Source organism: Nerophis ophidion, linkage group LG10 (assembly GCF_033978795.1).
Source record: "Nerophis ophidion isolate RoL-2023_Sa linkage group LG10, RoL_Noph_v1.0, whole genome shotgun sequence".
In the NCBI taxonomy this organism is placed as follows: domain Eukaryota; kingdom Metazoa; phylum Chordata; class Actinopteri; order Syngnathiformes; family Syngnathidae; genus Nerophis; species Nerophis ophidion.
Genome location: NC_084620.1, coordinates 58,750,482 through 58,766,826, shown reverse-complemented (window position 1 = coordinate 58,766,826; position 16,345 = coordinate 58,750,482). Strand labels below are relative to the sequence as shown.

General features: G+C 44.8%; 1 protein-coding gene across 2 annotated transcripts in view; it reads left to right on the top strand.

Moving 5' to 3' along the window:
• The window catches only part of pfkfb3 (6-phosphofructo-2-kinase/fructose-2,6-biphosphatase 3), a 53,095-nt gene that overhangs the window by 4,397 nt on the left and 32,353 nt on the right, over positions 1-16,345 (top strand). For both annotated transcript variants that reach the window (XM_061914228.1, XM_061914227.1), the window contains exons 2-3: positions 14,721-14,849; positions 14,915-15,011. In XM_061914228.1, the coding sequence (XP_061770212.1) occupies positions 14,721-14,849; positions 14,915-15,011 (226 nt within the window). The remainder of the gene's footprint in view (positions 1-14,720; positions 14,850-14,914; positions 15,012-16,345) is intronic.

Here is a 16,345-nt window from a genome sequence, read left to right as displayed (position 1 = left end):
CATATTGTGTGATGTATTTGGTTATTTGAAAGACTGCATGTGGTATTTATAATGCATGAAATGTAATAAAATGCTAATTTTTTATACCCGCTGTTTTCAAATATGATGAAACATGAAGCAATCTCACATTGCATCAACTGTTCCCACTGATGTGTCAGTAAAATAAATGACACTATCCCTATCCAATTTGGCAAAGTTTCTCTTCAAAAATCAGATGTTTCTTCTTTGTGGCAATCTTCACTGGACAGCCCTCTAATGAGTCAATTACTGCCCACTTGTGGATTATACGTGTAATGCATGTATCTGATGTGATACAAATATGGAGTCTCCTGACTGAAATAAGTTGAAACTGGATGCTACTTTGTATTAAAATGGCAACAGCAAAGGATGCATGTGCCTGTACGAGCCAGTCTGGATGTATGAATTATTTCATCCAGTTACTTAGCACGGAATATTCCATTTTGAAAAATGTTTCAGGAAAAATCTTGCATTTTTTTTGTGTTTTTGCCAGTAAAAAAAACAGTATTGTCTTTGGAAAAATGAACAAACGTAGAAAATGAATGTAGCACTTATTTTGAACATTTTGATGACTGGGACCCTTTTGGGTCACTGGGACTTTTAAAGGTCACCAAAACTTGAGGGGCGCCTCAGTGGTTACAATAAATATTGTATTGGTTTTGAAAATGAAAACCATCAAAATAACCCCTACAGACTTACATTTTTCAGTGTTTGGCTCTCAGCGGGAAAAGTTTGGACAAACTGCCATATATGGAAAATAATTAATGATGTCATCGCAGGACGAGCAAATTGAAAACCACTCGTTTATGGCTTGACTTCACATTTTCACATCACTGTTTTTGTGTATTTGGAATTTGCACAAATAGCGAAAATGTGAAAGAAAAACATGGAGGTGATGTTTATAAAACAATCTTGCCTGCCTTCCTTCATACTTGCTCCAAAAGAGCCATTTGGAATTTGGCCCATTCGTATCGTTTTCCCCCGATTGTGACGTCAGCAGATATCTCCATATATGCTAGAGTTTTGTTGTGGGGCAGACTGGCTTGTACATGCACATGCATCCTCCGCTTTTGCCAATTCTATTACCAAGTAGTGTATGGTTGGAATTTGACTCCATATGAGAAAACTCTTTGTGTGGTTTTGCTTTGAAGATACTTTTTTTTTTAGAAGGAGCCGATTGTCGAAAGTTTAAAAAATGAATACCCTTTGGCTAAAAATGTCACTAAATATTCCAGAGATCTTAGCATTTTAAAGCTGTGTTTAGCATATGAGCTACACATCTTTTCACCAATAAATGCGGGGGCAAGATAATAATAATACATTTTGTTATTAAAAGCACTTTACATTGAGCAAACAACCTCAAAGTGCGACAGTGCATTAAAAAAAACAAAGCAACCACGTTAAAACCACAAATAGCTGCCCCTAACAAGTAAAATAAATAGTAAAAAAAATAAAAACTAGAACAGCCTAATAGCTAGAAGTAGCACACATATATCTAAAACACAGACTTTTTTAAAAAGGGTTTTAAAGCCTTTTTTAAAAGCATCCACAGTCTGTGGTGACCTCAGGTGGTCAGGACTGGGAGCGGCAGAGCAGAACGCCCGGTCTCCCATAGTTCGGAGGTTGGAGGAGGTTAGTCTCTCCGGAGCGGAGGTGTCATGTGGAGGATTTGGGGGTGAGCAGTTCTTTGAGGTAGAAGGGGGCATTTCCATGGAGGCACTGGTGAGTTAGTAGGGAGACTTTGTATTCAATCCTGAGTGGAACAGGAAGCCAGTGAAGGGATTTGATGTGGTCTCATCAGGATCCTAGCAGCAGTATTTTGTAAGTACTGCAGCTTCTGGATCTTCTTGCTGGGGATCCCCACAAGAAGTGAGTTGCGGTAGTCTTGCCTGGATGGCTACTTTTAGCCAAAGAGGTATGTCGTGCAGAAGGTGAGACAGAACTGCTGGCCATGTCTGAGCGTCAATTAGCGTTTAATCTTATTTTCCCATCAGGTGGCTCCTGTGTTATGGAAACAAGATTAGCGAGTTGGCACCGGTGCTGACCCAGAGTGCAGCGCGGATGGGACAACAAATTGCTGAGTCAGGCTCACAATCAACATTCACAGTCCTTCTCTAAGACAAAAACACAATGTATTTTTTTAATGCATTGTAAAATGCCAAAAGTCTGCTAATAATACAGCTAATGGCAACTGCCCAAAAATGCCTCTAAAAACACCCAAAAAGTGCCAACAATACTCTATTTACATTTCTGGATGTGATTAATCAGGCATTAGCAATATTGTTATCATACACGCTAACACAGACAAACTATTTTTATCGACACAGTGATGACTAGCTTATGCTGCTATATAGACCTACTGAGCTGCTGCATGGCCTCTGAGTTGGTGAAAGTTAATTCTGGATGATTAATCATGCCTCTCACCTGGATAGTAGAAGGCTGTGCACATAAACCCACAAGTCGGTACACTTTGACATCCAACTGTGACCCGGAGATGGCCAGAAAGACACGAAAAGATGCTTGGTTGCGTCAATTTTTATTCAACCCTTGGTAAGGATTATGAATAATTCTTCTAGTTCACGAGAAGGTACAAACATCCCATCAGTCTGTGAGGGCAGACATTGTACTGTAAGTGATTGTCGTAGTCGTGGATCCACGCGGATGTCTGTGTCTCCTCTTTAAAAGCCTTGAAAACCTTAAAATTCTCCCAAATATATGACATTATATATATATCCAATCATACGTTATATTACCTTCATTTGTTCCCAAGTATCTCCATATTGTACTTCAAACACTTTATTAACCAGTAGAATTATTATATTTAATGTTAGTTTTGAAGTCCAAATACCTCCATATTGTACTTCACACACTCTTCATTAACCAGACTTTACGTATGTGTGTGTGTGTGTGTGTGTGTGTGTGTGTGTATTTATGTATACATTTTGTGTATCTTTTATTTTCTACTTATGTACATACATCCATCCATCCATCATCTTCCGCTTATCCGAGGTCGGGTCGCGGGGGCAACAGCCTAAGCAGGGAAACCCAGACTTCCCTCTCCCCAGCCACTTCGTCCAGCTCTTCCCGGGGGATCCCGAGGCGTTCCCAGGCCAGCCGGGAGACATAGTCTTCCCAACGTGTCCTGGGTCTTCCCCGTGGCCTCCTACCGGTTGGACGTGCCCTAAACACCTCCCTAGGGAGGCGTTTGGGTGGCATCCTGACCAGATGCCCGAACCACCTCATCTGGCTCCTCTCCATGTGGAGGAGCAGCGGCTTTACTTTGAGTTCCTCCCGGATGACAGAGCTTCTCACCCTATCTCTAAGGGAGAGGAAACTCATTTGGGCCGCTTGTACCCGTGATCTTATCCTTTCGGTCATGACCCAAAGCTCATGACCATAGGTGAGGATGGGAACGTAGATCGACCGGTAAATTGAGAGCTTTGCCTTCTGGCTCAGCTCCTTCTTCACCACAACGGATCGGTACAACGTCCGCATTACTGAAGACGCCGCACCGATCCGCCTGTCGATCTCACGATCCACTCTTCCCTCACTCGTGAACAAGACTCCTAGGTTCTTGAACTCCTCCACTTGGGGCAGGGTCTCCTCCCCAACCCGGAGATGGCACTCAACCCTTTTCCGGGCGAGAACCATGGACTCGGACTTGGAGGTGCTGATTCTCATTCCGGTCGCTTCACACTCGGCTGCGAACCGATCCAGCGAGAGCTGAAGATCCCGGTCAGATGAAGCCATCAGGACCACATCATCTGCAGAAAGCAGAGACCTAATCCTGCGGTCACCAAACCGGAACCCCTCAACGCCTTGACTGTGCCTAGAAATTCTGTCCATAAAAGTTATGAACAGAATCGGTGACAAAGGGCAGCCTTGGCGGAGTCCAACCCTCACTGGAAATGTGTTCGACTTACTGCCGGCAATGCGGACCAAGCTCTGGCACTGATCGTACAGGGAGCGGACCGCCACAATAAGACAGTCCGATACCCCATACTCTCTGAGCACTCCCCACAGGACTTCCCGAGGGACACGGTCCAATGCCTTCTCCAAATCCACAAAGCACATGTAGACTGGTTGGGCAAACTCCCATGCACCCTCAAGAACCCTGCCGAGAGTATAGAGCTGGTCCACAGTTCCACGACCAGGACGAAAACCACACTGTTCCTCCTGAATCCGAGGTTGGACTATCCGGCGTAGTCTCCTCTCCAGTACACCTGAATAAACCTTACCGGGAAGGCTGAGGAGTGTGATCCCACGATAGTTGGAACACACCCTCCGGTCCCCCTTCTTAAAGAGAGGAACCACCACCCCGGTCTGCCAATCCAGAGGTACCGCCCCCGATGTCCACGCGATGCTGCAAAGTCTTGTCAACCAAGACAGCCCCACAGCATCCAGAGCCTTAAGTACATACATTTACTATTTATTGTACAAGTTTTGTACATTTATACAATAATGTAAACTGAATGAAAATAGGTTGACAAATGAACAAGATGTGAATTATTTTCAATTTAGATGTGTTACCTTCATTGATTACTTTTCTGTCCTTTTTAAAAATTGCCAACTCCTAGAACTTTTTACTATGTTTGTGTACGGTCAAATCTACCTAGCAACTGCAGAAGTAAAATATTTTTTTTACTTTCTGTGTTTTGCATTGTGAAGTGAGGTTGCATCTCTCTACTCCCATCTATTCAATCAATCAATCAATCAATCAATCAATGTTTATTTATATAGCCCCAAATCACAAATGTCTCAAAGGACTGCACAAATCATTACGACTACAACATCCTCGGAAGAACCCACAAAAGGGCAAAGAAAACTCACACCCAGTGGGCAGGGAGAATTCACATCCAGTGGGACGCCAGTGACAATGCTGACTATGAGAAACCTTGGAAAGGACCTCAGATGTGGGTCTAACATGATACTGTGAAAGTTCAATCCATAGTGGCTCCAACACAGCCGCGAGAGTTCAGTTCAAGCGGATCCAAGACAGCAGCGAGAGTCCCGTCCACAGGAGACCATCTCAAGCGGAGGCGGGTCAGCAGCGTAGAGATGTCCCCAACCGATACAGGCGAGCGGTCCATCCTGGGTCCCGACGAGCGGTCCATCCTGGGTCTCGACTCTGGACAGCCAGTACTTCATCCATGGTCATCGGACCGGACCCCCTCCACAAGGGAGGGGGGGACATAGGAGAAAGAAAAGAAGCGGCAGATCAACTGGTCTAAAAAGGAGGTCTATTTAAAGGCTAGAGTATACAAATGAGTTTTAAGGTGAGACTTAAATGCTTCTACTGAGGTAGCATCTCGAACTGTTACCGGGAGGGCATTCCAGAGTACTGGATTCCGAACGGAAAACGCTCTATAGCCCGCAGACTTTTTTTTTAAATCTATTGCTAGATATATCTTTTTTTCATCATTCTAGCTATACTGGAAAGGGGGGCCCTCACAACCTACTTTGATACTAATACATTTAGTCTACATTTACTTTTTATGTAGTCGTACCCTTCTAAACGTGCAGTTTAAAAGTGTTTTGTTGGTCCTACTGTTGGTGGGGACGCTACTGATGAGCTCAGACGGACAACAACAGTGCAGAGGCTCCTTTATCTACACCAGGGAACAGTTTTTAGCGACACCGGTTATTAGCATCCAGCTAACGGACCTGGCGCTAACTAACCAGGTCCCAGAGGAGCTAAAAAGGACTTATTGAGGTTCTCGTGGCTGTCGAGGGAAAGGGAGATGCTCGAGACAGAAGAGGGGTGAAGTCATGGGTAACATGCGCTCTCTGGCAAATAAAATGGATGAGTTGCCGGTACTTGCCGGTAGTCAGAAAGAATATAATGTGTTTTACTGCACGACCATGTTCCGGATAGTAACATCTCTATAGACGGGTTTCAAACGGTGCACGCTGACCGGTACCAAACCAACGGCAAGCGGAAAGGAGCGGAGCTTACTTTGTTTATTAATTAGAAATATTGTCACCCTGGTCATATTACAATAAAAGAGCGCCACTGTGACCCGAATATAGAGATGTTAGCTGTAGGACTCAGACCATAGTATTTGCCCAGGGAGATCCCGCATGGTATCATGATGGGCAGTATACATCCCCCCTCTGCTAACGCTGCAGCTGCCAGTGACATCATCCCCAGCTCCATAGCCAGACTACAAACCCAGCACCCGAAAGCTCTCATCCTCATCTCTGGAGATTTTAACCATGTTACTATGGACAAATCACTACCCAACTACACTCAGTATGTCAGCTGCAACACCAGAGGAAATAAGATCCTGGACCTTCTGTATGCTAACATCAAGGATGCGTATAGGTCCATAGCACTACCAGTGCTGGGCCGGTCAGACCACAACCTTGTTTACCTCAACCCCGGTTATGTGCCTCTGGTCAAAAGACTGCCTGTGACCCAAAAAACTGTGAGAAAGTGGTCAGAAGGGGTCCAAGAGCCACTACAGGGCTGTGTTGAGGTAACTAACTGGCAGGTGCTCATGGAGCCTCATTGAGAGGACATTGACGGGCTCACAGAGAGCATCACAGACTATATCAACTTCTGTGTGGACTCAAATGTCCCATCAAAGACAGTCACCTGCAACCCAAACAACAAGCCGTGGGTGACCAAAGACATCAAAGCCATACTCAATAAGAAGAGGGCATTCAATTCTGGTAACAGGGAGGAGGTTAAAAGAGTTTAGGGGCTGCTGAAGACCAAACTAAAGGAGGCCAAGGAGAACTACAGGAGGAAGCTGGAAGGGAAGCTGAAGGACAAAAACATGAAGGCGGTTTGGAGAGGTATGCAGACCATCACCGGCCTCAAACCGTCGGGGGGTCGACGGAGACAAAGATATGCCAGCCGGTCCCCTGACAACTTCAGCGAACCAATCCACGTCCCCTCCTCACAGCCCCCCAACTCCAAAGACTACCTCCCCCCACTGCACACCTCACCCTCAGAATGATGACCCCACCCCCCCACCATCCCCCAGTGTGTCTGTCTGCATAACAGGTGAATGCACAGCTAAATAAGTTACACACAGACGAAGCCGCGGGTCCTGACAGTGTGAGCCCCAAGGTGCTCAAAGCCTGCGCCCCACAGCTGTTTAGTGTGCTCCAGCACATCTTCAACATGAGCCTTAGGCTGCAGAAAGTCCCCACACTGTGGAAAACCTCATGCATGGTCCCCATCCTCAAGTGCACGCGACCCAGCACGTCGACGGACTACAGGCCCATGGCTCTAACCTCCCATATCATGAAGACCATGAGGAGGTTGGTCCTGGAACAACTCCGTTCTACAGTCAAGCCCCACCTGGACCCACTCCAATTCGCCTACCAGCCCCGACTGGGAGTGGAGGATGCAGTCATCTACCTACTGAACCGAGCCCACAACCACCTAGACAAGTCTGTGAGCAGTGAGAGGGTCATGTTTTTTGACTTGTCCAGTGCTTTCGATACCATACGGCCTGGGCTACTGGGTGTGAAGTTGGAGACGATGCAGGCGGAGGCCCCCTTGGTGTCCTTCAAACCCCGGCCGAGTCATACCAAAGACTATAAAAATGGGATCCATTACCTCCCTGCTTGGCACTCGGCATCAAGGGTTGGAATTAGGGGTTAAATCACCTTAATGATTCCTGGGCGCGGCACGGCCGCTGCCCACTGCTCCCCTCATTTCACAGGGGGTGATCAAGGGGATGGGTCAAATGCAGAGGACACATTTCACCACATGTGTGTGACAATCATTGGTACTTTAACTTAACTTAACTTACTGGGTTGTTGATTACCTGACTGACAGACCACAGTACGTGCGACTGCAGGACTGTGTGTCTGACAGGCTGGTCAGCAACACCGGTACCCCGCAGGGCACAGTCCCCTCCCCCTTCCTCTACACCACCGATTTCCACTATCAGTCAGAGTCCTGCCACCTTCAGAAGTTTTCTGATGACTCTGCGATAGTGTGGTGTATTGAGGATGGGCACTGGTGGAGGACTTTGTCACATGGTGTGGAAAGAACCACTTCCAGCTTAATGTGACGAAGACCAAGGTTGTGGACCTGGGACGGAGGAGGAGTACTCCGGCGACCCCTGTTTCCATCAGGGGGGTCGATGTGGACATGGTTGAGGATTATAAATACCTCGGTGTACACATGGACAACAAGCTGAATGAGTCAAAACATGCTGAAGCCATTTACAAGGCTAGGATCCTTCAATGTCTGTACAAAGATGTTGAAGATGTTCTACGAGTTGGTGGTAGCGGGCGCCTTCTTGTACGCCGTGGCCTGCTGGGGCAGCGGGCGGAGAGCGAGGGATGCAAACAGACTGGACAAGCTGGTAGGACGTGGAGCTAGACTCTCTGGCGGTGGTGTCAGAGAGAAGAAGTCTAGCAAAACTCCTAGGCATTATGGACAACACCTCCCACCCACTACACTCGGACCTTGTGGAGAGAATGAGCACGTTCAGTGGAAGGCTCAGACTCCCTAAATGCAACACGGAACCACACAGGAGGTCCTTCATACCGACAGCCATCAGACTGTGTAATGCATTTGTTCCTTCTTGACTGCACTTAAATGTAGAATATATTTATATTATATATGTATATATATTATATTATTGTCTATTGTGAGCGAACTGTGGTGCTGAATTTCCCCCAGGGATCAATAAAGTACTTTTTATTCTATTGTATACTTTATTAGTACCAGTATACTGTACAACTCTATGGTGGAGTCTGATCAAGATCATGTTTGACATGCATTCTAAACAGCTCTAAAAAAATCTGATTTGGTCCACTTTGGCCTGCATTGTAAAACATGTTTTTTGTTGTCTCAAGGTTTTATGTTTATGAAACCCTTATGGAGGTTTCTGGAGCACCTTATAGGTGGAATAGAGCGAATCCAACTTGCTTTGCCGTGAGCTGACTTTTGCTAGTGTTTATTTTTAAGGTTTAGACTGCATAAAAAAAAGAAAAGCTTGTCTTATATAAAATGATAGACAAAAATTCTCCCAAAAGTGCGTTTCTACTTTAAAGGGGCTCTTAGATGTGCGCATCAAAGGAAAAGTTTTTGGGGGAGGAAACTGGGCGGGATTAAACCGCGCAAAATGAGACAAAAGTTGGTCAAAAGTGCTTTCAAGGCTGCGTCAGTCACGAGTGGGACAAGACTATATTTGAGGTGACAGCTTAGAAGTTTCCAGAAAAAGAAGCAAGATGCATGTGAAGGTGAAAGCTTACTTGCTAAGCAAAGACGAGGCCTCGGTGAGAGAGATCCGCAAATTCTTGGTGGACAACGAGGATTTCGAGAGTCTCTGCTGGAACGTTTGCGAAGTGTTCTCCAGTCTGAAGAGGGCCGCTTTATACTTGCAGTATGAAGATGAGGAAGGAGACCTGGTGGCCTTATCCTCGACTAAAGAGCTGGTCTGGGCCATGAGGTGCATAGAGGACGACACTCTCAGGCTTTACATCAAAGAACACGATGCGTCTTCGACTTTACGGAGAGAGGAGGTAAAGGCGGACAATGACTCTGATGAAGGGCCGACTCAACTGAAATCCAAAAAGGAGGCTCTGTGCCCTCACCTGCCTCCAGACAAAGTGTTGGAGGGTCCTCCCGTGGTTCCTCCGCAGGGTCCTTCAGCTGTCAAAGAGGCTCTGTACCCTCACCTGCCTCCAGAAAAAGTGTTGGAGGGTCCTCCCGTGGTTCCTCAGCAGGGTCCTTCAGCTGTCAAAGAGGCTCTGTACCCTCACCTGCCTCCAGAAAAAGTGTTGGAGGGTCCTCCCGTGGTTCCTCCGCAGGGTCCTTCAGCTGTCAAAGAGGCTCTGTACCCTCACCTGCCTCCAGAAAAAGTGTTAGAGGGTCCTCCCGTGGTTCCTCCGCAGGGTCCTTCAGCTGTCAAAGAGGCTCTGTACCCTCACCTGCCTCCAGAAAAAGTGTTGGAGGGTCCTCCCGTGGTTCCTCAGCAGGGTCCTTCAGGTGTCAAAAAGGCTCTGTACCCTCACCTGCCTCCAGAAAAAGTGTTGGAGGGTCCTCCCGTGGTTCCTCAGCAGGGTCCTTCAGGTGTCAAAAAGGCTCTGTACCCTCACCTGCCTCCAGAAAAAGTGTTGGAGGGTCCTCCTGTGGTTCCTCAGCAGGGTCCTTCAGGTGTCAAAAAGGCACTGTGCCCTAACCTGCCTCCAGACAAAATGCTGAAGGAGGGTCCTTCAGGTGTCAAAGAGGCTCTGTACCCTAACCTGCCTCTAAAAGAAGTGCAGCAGCCGGTCAAGTGTGGCCAAGATAGGAAGTCTGTCACGCCGGATGCTGAGATGTCTGATTCTGACATGTCCTCTGCATCTGAGATGAGTGATTTGTCCTGGATCTCTGATTTCTGACATGTCGTCTGCAGCTGACTAAAGCATCAGCTTACATAACAAGATGGCGCTGCTGGTTGCAGGAGCTCAATGCTCTGTTTCCACCTTTTGCGTTCTTGATCTTCCCTTCTTGTTTCCATTTAATTTTTTTATTAATTTTTTGTCTTTTGGATCGGACCTCTTCACAACTGTGAAACAAGGGCTGGGACTTCTTGTAGCTTCTGCACTGCTCTTTTGCGGACTTTTGGATCTGCCTCTTGAGGAGCTTTCCGGCACCGGAGACAAGCTGCCGGCTCTCTGCGACACCAGAGTCTGTGTGAAGAGACTGCAGAGCTAGCGTTTGCTGGATGAGCATGTAAATGGGACACGGATTGTCACTGTTCCGCACAGACCGGACATTGGCCAAGAGCTAATGGGCAGCCTGGGATGGGAGTCGGCTCTCTTGGTCGCTTTGTTAGACCTCTTCCTGTCTCTGACCGTGCTGATCCCCAGCGTGTTGTGTGTGTTGGTGTTAAAATGGTGGTTTTGTTTTGTTGGATGTGTGCAGTATGTATTACTCCCTTGTTCTTTCGTCGTACTTTTGTAACTTTGTACAAATAGCGTCTCTGAAGTGGCCGCTGGTTTCATAAGTTCTGTGATCTTTCTCAATGTCTTTATGTCCTTTGTGTTCTTTAATGTTCCCCTCATGTTTTTATACAAAATGGCTGCCACGGTACCGCGCTCTCTGCATTTTTACATTGAGCAAAGAATTTCTTGTGTTACAAACTTGGCTATTAAAAATTATTCTGATGAGAACAGTTTATTACCTTCCTCATTGCATTCCTATAAGTGAGGGATCTAAAACCCGGCCAATATTTTTCAGAATTCTACTTAACTTATTGTGACCTACATACCCTATAATAGTTTCTAATGTATTGGCAATTCCAGTACATTAGCCGATACCAATACAGGTCACATTAACTTGAAATGTTTCAATTTATTTCTGGTGCGTGCTATCAACTTTTTAAAAATAACACAATATTTTAAAGTACTTCTTTTCGCTTTGTTGGTGTGTTGTAGCCTCATCCTCCAGTGATAACGATACTTTAAGATACAAACAAATTAAGCCAAAGGGGATGGGCAATAAAATGCATTATTTACCAAAGGTGATCCAATATTTTTTCTAGAAAATCAACGGATATTGATCGGTGGCCGATCGATCGGTATAGTCCTAAATATACGGCAGTCTTGAATCCCTGTAGACCAGGGGTGCCTATTACGTCGATCGCGAGCTACCAGTCGACCGCGGGGGGTGTGTCAGTCGATTTCCAGCCAGGCTTTAAAAAAAATAGACCTAAAAATGAGTGATCATCAATCTTCACCAAGACGTCACTTAAATGACATTCACGGTACCGGAGGGTCTTGTGAGATGACGCTGGCTGCTGCAAGATCATTATTATGAAAATATGACCGAGAGGAGGAAGGCGAGAAACACTTTTTATTTCAAGACTCTCGCGCCGTACCTTCCGTCAAAACTCTAAAGGCCGACTGCACATTTCCTATCTTCACAATAAAAGCCCTGCTTCATGCTGCCTGCACTAACTAAATACAGAGTTTCGGAAAACTGGCGTGCACAAGCGATCCCACAGAAAGCTGGCGTGCACATCACTTGTGCACGCCAGCTTTCCGAGACTCTTATTTTGTTAGCGCAGGGCTTTTATTGTGAAGATAGGAAATGTGCAGTCGGCCTGTAGAGTTTTGACGGAAGGGACGGCGCGAAAGTCTGTTGAAATAAAGTGTTTCTCGCCTTCCTCTCTGTCATTTTTTCATAATATTTAGAGTTTTGACGGAAGGGACGGCGCGAAAGTCTGTTGAAATAAAAAGTGTTTCTCGCCTTCCTCTCTGTCATTTTTTCTTAATAATGAACTGGCAGCAGCCAGCGTCATCTCACAAGACCCTCGGGTGCCGTGAATGTCAATCAAGCAAGCTACGGAATTTGCCGCCAATGTTTTTCTTGTAAAGTGTATGGAAGCTGGATTAATTAGATGCCAAAAACCAACCATTTTCATGTGGTATTGTACAGAAAGGACAACTTTTTTTCTCCTCCATTTGAAAATGTGGGCGTTATCATTACTGTCTGATTCCAATCAATGCAAGTCATCAGAATCAGGTAATACACCAACTTATATTCTTGTCTTTGTGAAAGAAAGACATCTATATGTGTTACACATGCTTGTATTATCATTAAACACATTTAACTTGTTTACAAAAATGTCTCTTTCATAAATAAATAAATATAAATGATGTATATAAATGAGGTAGATCCCCTCGAGTTGGTCAATTGGAAAGTAGCTCGCCTGCAGAAAAAGTGTGGGCACCCCTGCTCAAGTAGATGTAACGGAGTAAATGTAGCGCGTTACTACCCACCTCTGGACATAAGTCAACCAACATCACAGCAGAGTGGGGGTTTGGAGGCATCCCAAACACCTTAGAGCTGTTTTATCCCTAAAAAGAAACCCAGGCGAAGAAAGCACTACACAAACAATTGTGCATTAGGCAAGAAATGGAAAAAAATATTGCCATTACACAAAATGTACAGTTTTTACATCAAATCTTACCTTTGATAATGACTTCAGCTGCTAGTAGCAGGGGCGTCACTAGACCTAATACTGTACTGGGGTACACCTGGGGCACAAATAATTCATGTGAGCGTGCAAAGCGCGCAAGCAAAAACATTTTTAGCCCTTATTTATCATAAAAAATACATAAATAGTGCTTTAAACTATGAAATCATATCAGATGATGTTGTATGGATCTTTGATGAACCACCTGAAATTAACTAATGCATTTGACCTACTTGTGCACTTTTTTACTCCAGACTTCTAAACTGCGACTGGTAAAAGCAAAAAGGAAGAGCAATGAATCTTTTTGAAATATATATTGCAGTAATCATCTGCAAATTTAACATCTACAAAAGTAAAACCAAAAATAAAGCACCCCTACATCTCTGGGTTCTTTTATATTATTTAATTTCCATTTATGGCAATGTGGCTAATCCTATTTCAGATACACAAAACTATAAAATATACACACAACAATAAGGCCACAGTAGTAGAATAAATGAACAACTGTTGTGTGTCTGTTCAGGGAATCATTTTCTGAGAAGTAAACTGTAACGTCTCCTTTTCATTTTTGCAAAGTGGTCAATCACTCTGGACAGACATGGAAATATTACAGTAACTGTTATACAGTTGACCATTGGTTCCCAACTGCTGGGTCGCGACATAAAAGTGGATTGTGTGTCATTTTCAGTCAGATGTGTGCATGAAAAAAAAAAAAGTTTAGGGAGAAAAAAATCAAATTGTGGCAACAAAACCAGATATTCTTAGCCTTTTTTCTAGTGACTATTGGTGAGTATTTTAGCAAAAGGCAAACCGACTAACAAGTTGAAGGAGGACTCAGGACAGACACGGAAATATATTTAAAAAAAATCTAAATGGGGCAACAAAACCCAATATTTTCAGCCATCTTTCTGAAAACAAATACAGAAATGTTACTATTTTTTCTGGAAATAAAACCAGATGCTTTAGCTGTAGCCATTTTTCTGGTGACAAAACAAGATTGTTTTAGTCAAAGTTACACCGATTAACAAGACAAGTCTACTGAGCTATTTTTCTGTGAAATAAACTTGAATGATTTAAAAATGTGGCTCACGACTTGATTATATGGAAAAATGTTTTTTTCCTGAAGATAAAACCATTTGAGAAGCACTCAACTCACACATGCTGACTCCAAATCATCATTGATGCAGAACCAGCAGACAATAACCAACATTATGTTTCATGTTGATTAGAAATTCCCCCGACAACTCGTACAGCAAATGAATATGTTTGTCTTGATACAAGGAATAATGTTAGCTAACTTAGCATCAACTTAAGACAATGATGTTGCCTAGCTAGCTAGGACTTCACTTACATCCCTCATTCCTGCTGCTTCTTCTCTGCTGCGGGCGAATAACTTTCTTAAATCCATCTAGGAGTTACAGTTTGAGTCAAATCAAAATATTGTAATTAACAAATTGTTGTTGGCTAACATCACTTACCTCACGCAGTGATTCTAATCCCCCCCCTCTCTCTCTCAACCAAGTCTCGATCCACACGTGAATAAATTACCATATTAAGTAGCCATGTGCTCACTGTTGCGTGGAGTGAATACAGTAGCAATCAATTACAATACTAAGTAGTATATGCACTGTTGTCTATGTTATGTAGACTTAAAACTCTGAAGCGTTTTTTTTTTATGAAATATGTCTGGCGACGCCCCTGGCTAGTAGAAATAGGGTTAATTCTGAGGGCACTAACACGTCATGTGTGGAATTGTCTCAACAGTGGCCGGCGCCCCTCACTTGGCCAACCCCCCCGCCGTCATCGTGATGGTCGGCCTGCCAGCTCGAGGAAAGACCTACATATCCAGGAAACTCACACGCTACCTCAACTGGATCGGCACGCCCACTAAAGGTACACGCCGCTCCCTCGCCGAGACCGCGTCGAGGCGCGCTCACGCTCCCGTTTGCCGCCCGCAGTGTTCAACGTGGGCGAGTACCGCAGGGAGGCGGTCAAGAACTACAGCTCCTACGACTTCTTCAAGTGCGATAACGAATGCGCTGTGAAGATCCGGCAGTAAGTGTGTCGATACAACGCAGAGATGCAAACTCATCAGTAGGGTTGCAAAATACCGGGAAAATTCAAAGTTGGAAACTTTCCATGGCAATTAACGGGAATAAACATTAAATGCAACATGCTAGAGCAGGGGTGCCCATTACGTCGATCGCGAGCTACCAGTCGACCGCGGGGGGTGTGTCAGTCGATCTCCAGCCAGGCTTTAAAAAAAAAAAATAGACCTAAAAATGAGTGATCCTCAATCTTCACCAAGACGTCACTTAAATGACATTCACGGTACCGGAGGGTCTTGTGAGATGACGCTGGCTGCTGCAAGATCATTATTATGAAAATATGACCGAGAGGAGGAAGAAGAGAAACACTTTTTATTTCAAGACTCTCGCGCCGTACCTTCCGTCAAAACTCTAAAGGCCGACTGCACATTTCCTATCTTCACAATAAAAGCCCTGCTTCATGCTGCCTGCGCTAACTAAATACAGAGTCTCGGAAAACTGGCGTGCACAAGCGATCCCTCAGAAAGCTGGCGTGCACAAGTGATGTGCACGCCAGCTTTCCGAGACTCTTATTTTGTTAGCGCAGGCAGCATGAAGCAGGGCTTTTATTGTGAAGATAGGAAACGTGCAGTCGGCCTTTAGAGTTTTGACGGAAGGGATGGCGCGAAAGTCTGTTGAAATAAAAAGTGTTTCTCGCCTTCCTCTCTGTCATTTTTTCATAATAATGAACTGGCAGCAGCCAGCGTCATCTCACAAGACCCTCGGGTGCCGTGAATGTCAATCAAGCAAGCTACGGAATTTGCCGCCAATGTTTTTCTTGTAAAGTGTATGGAAGCTGGATGAATTAGATGCCAAAAACCAACCACTTTCATGTGGTATTGTACAGAAAGGACAACTATTTTTCTCCTCCATTTGAAAATGTGGGCGTTATCATCATTACTGTCTGATTCCAATCAATGCAAGTCATCAGAATCAGGTAATACACCAACTTATATTCTTGTCTTTGTGAAAGAAAGACATCTATATGTGTTACACATGCTTGTATTATCATTAAACACATTTAACTTGTTTACAAAAAGGTCTCTTTCATAAATAAATAAATATAAATGATATATATAAATGAGGTAGATCCCCTCGAGTCGGTCAATTGAAAAGTAGCTCGCCTGCAGAAAAAGTGTGGGCACCCCTGATCTAGACCATGGGTGTCAAACTCTGGCCCGCGGGTCAAATCTGGCCTGCCATGTAATTTAACTTGGCCCTTGAGGTAATATCAATTTAGCATTAGAGCTGGCCCGCCGGTGTTATACAGCGTCGGTGCCGCTGTAACACCACATTCACCAC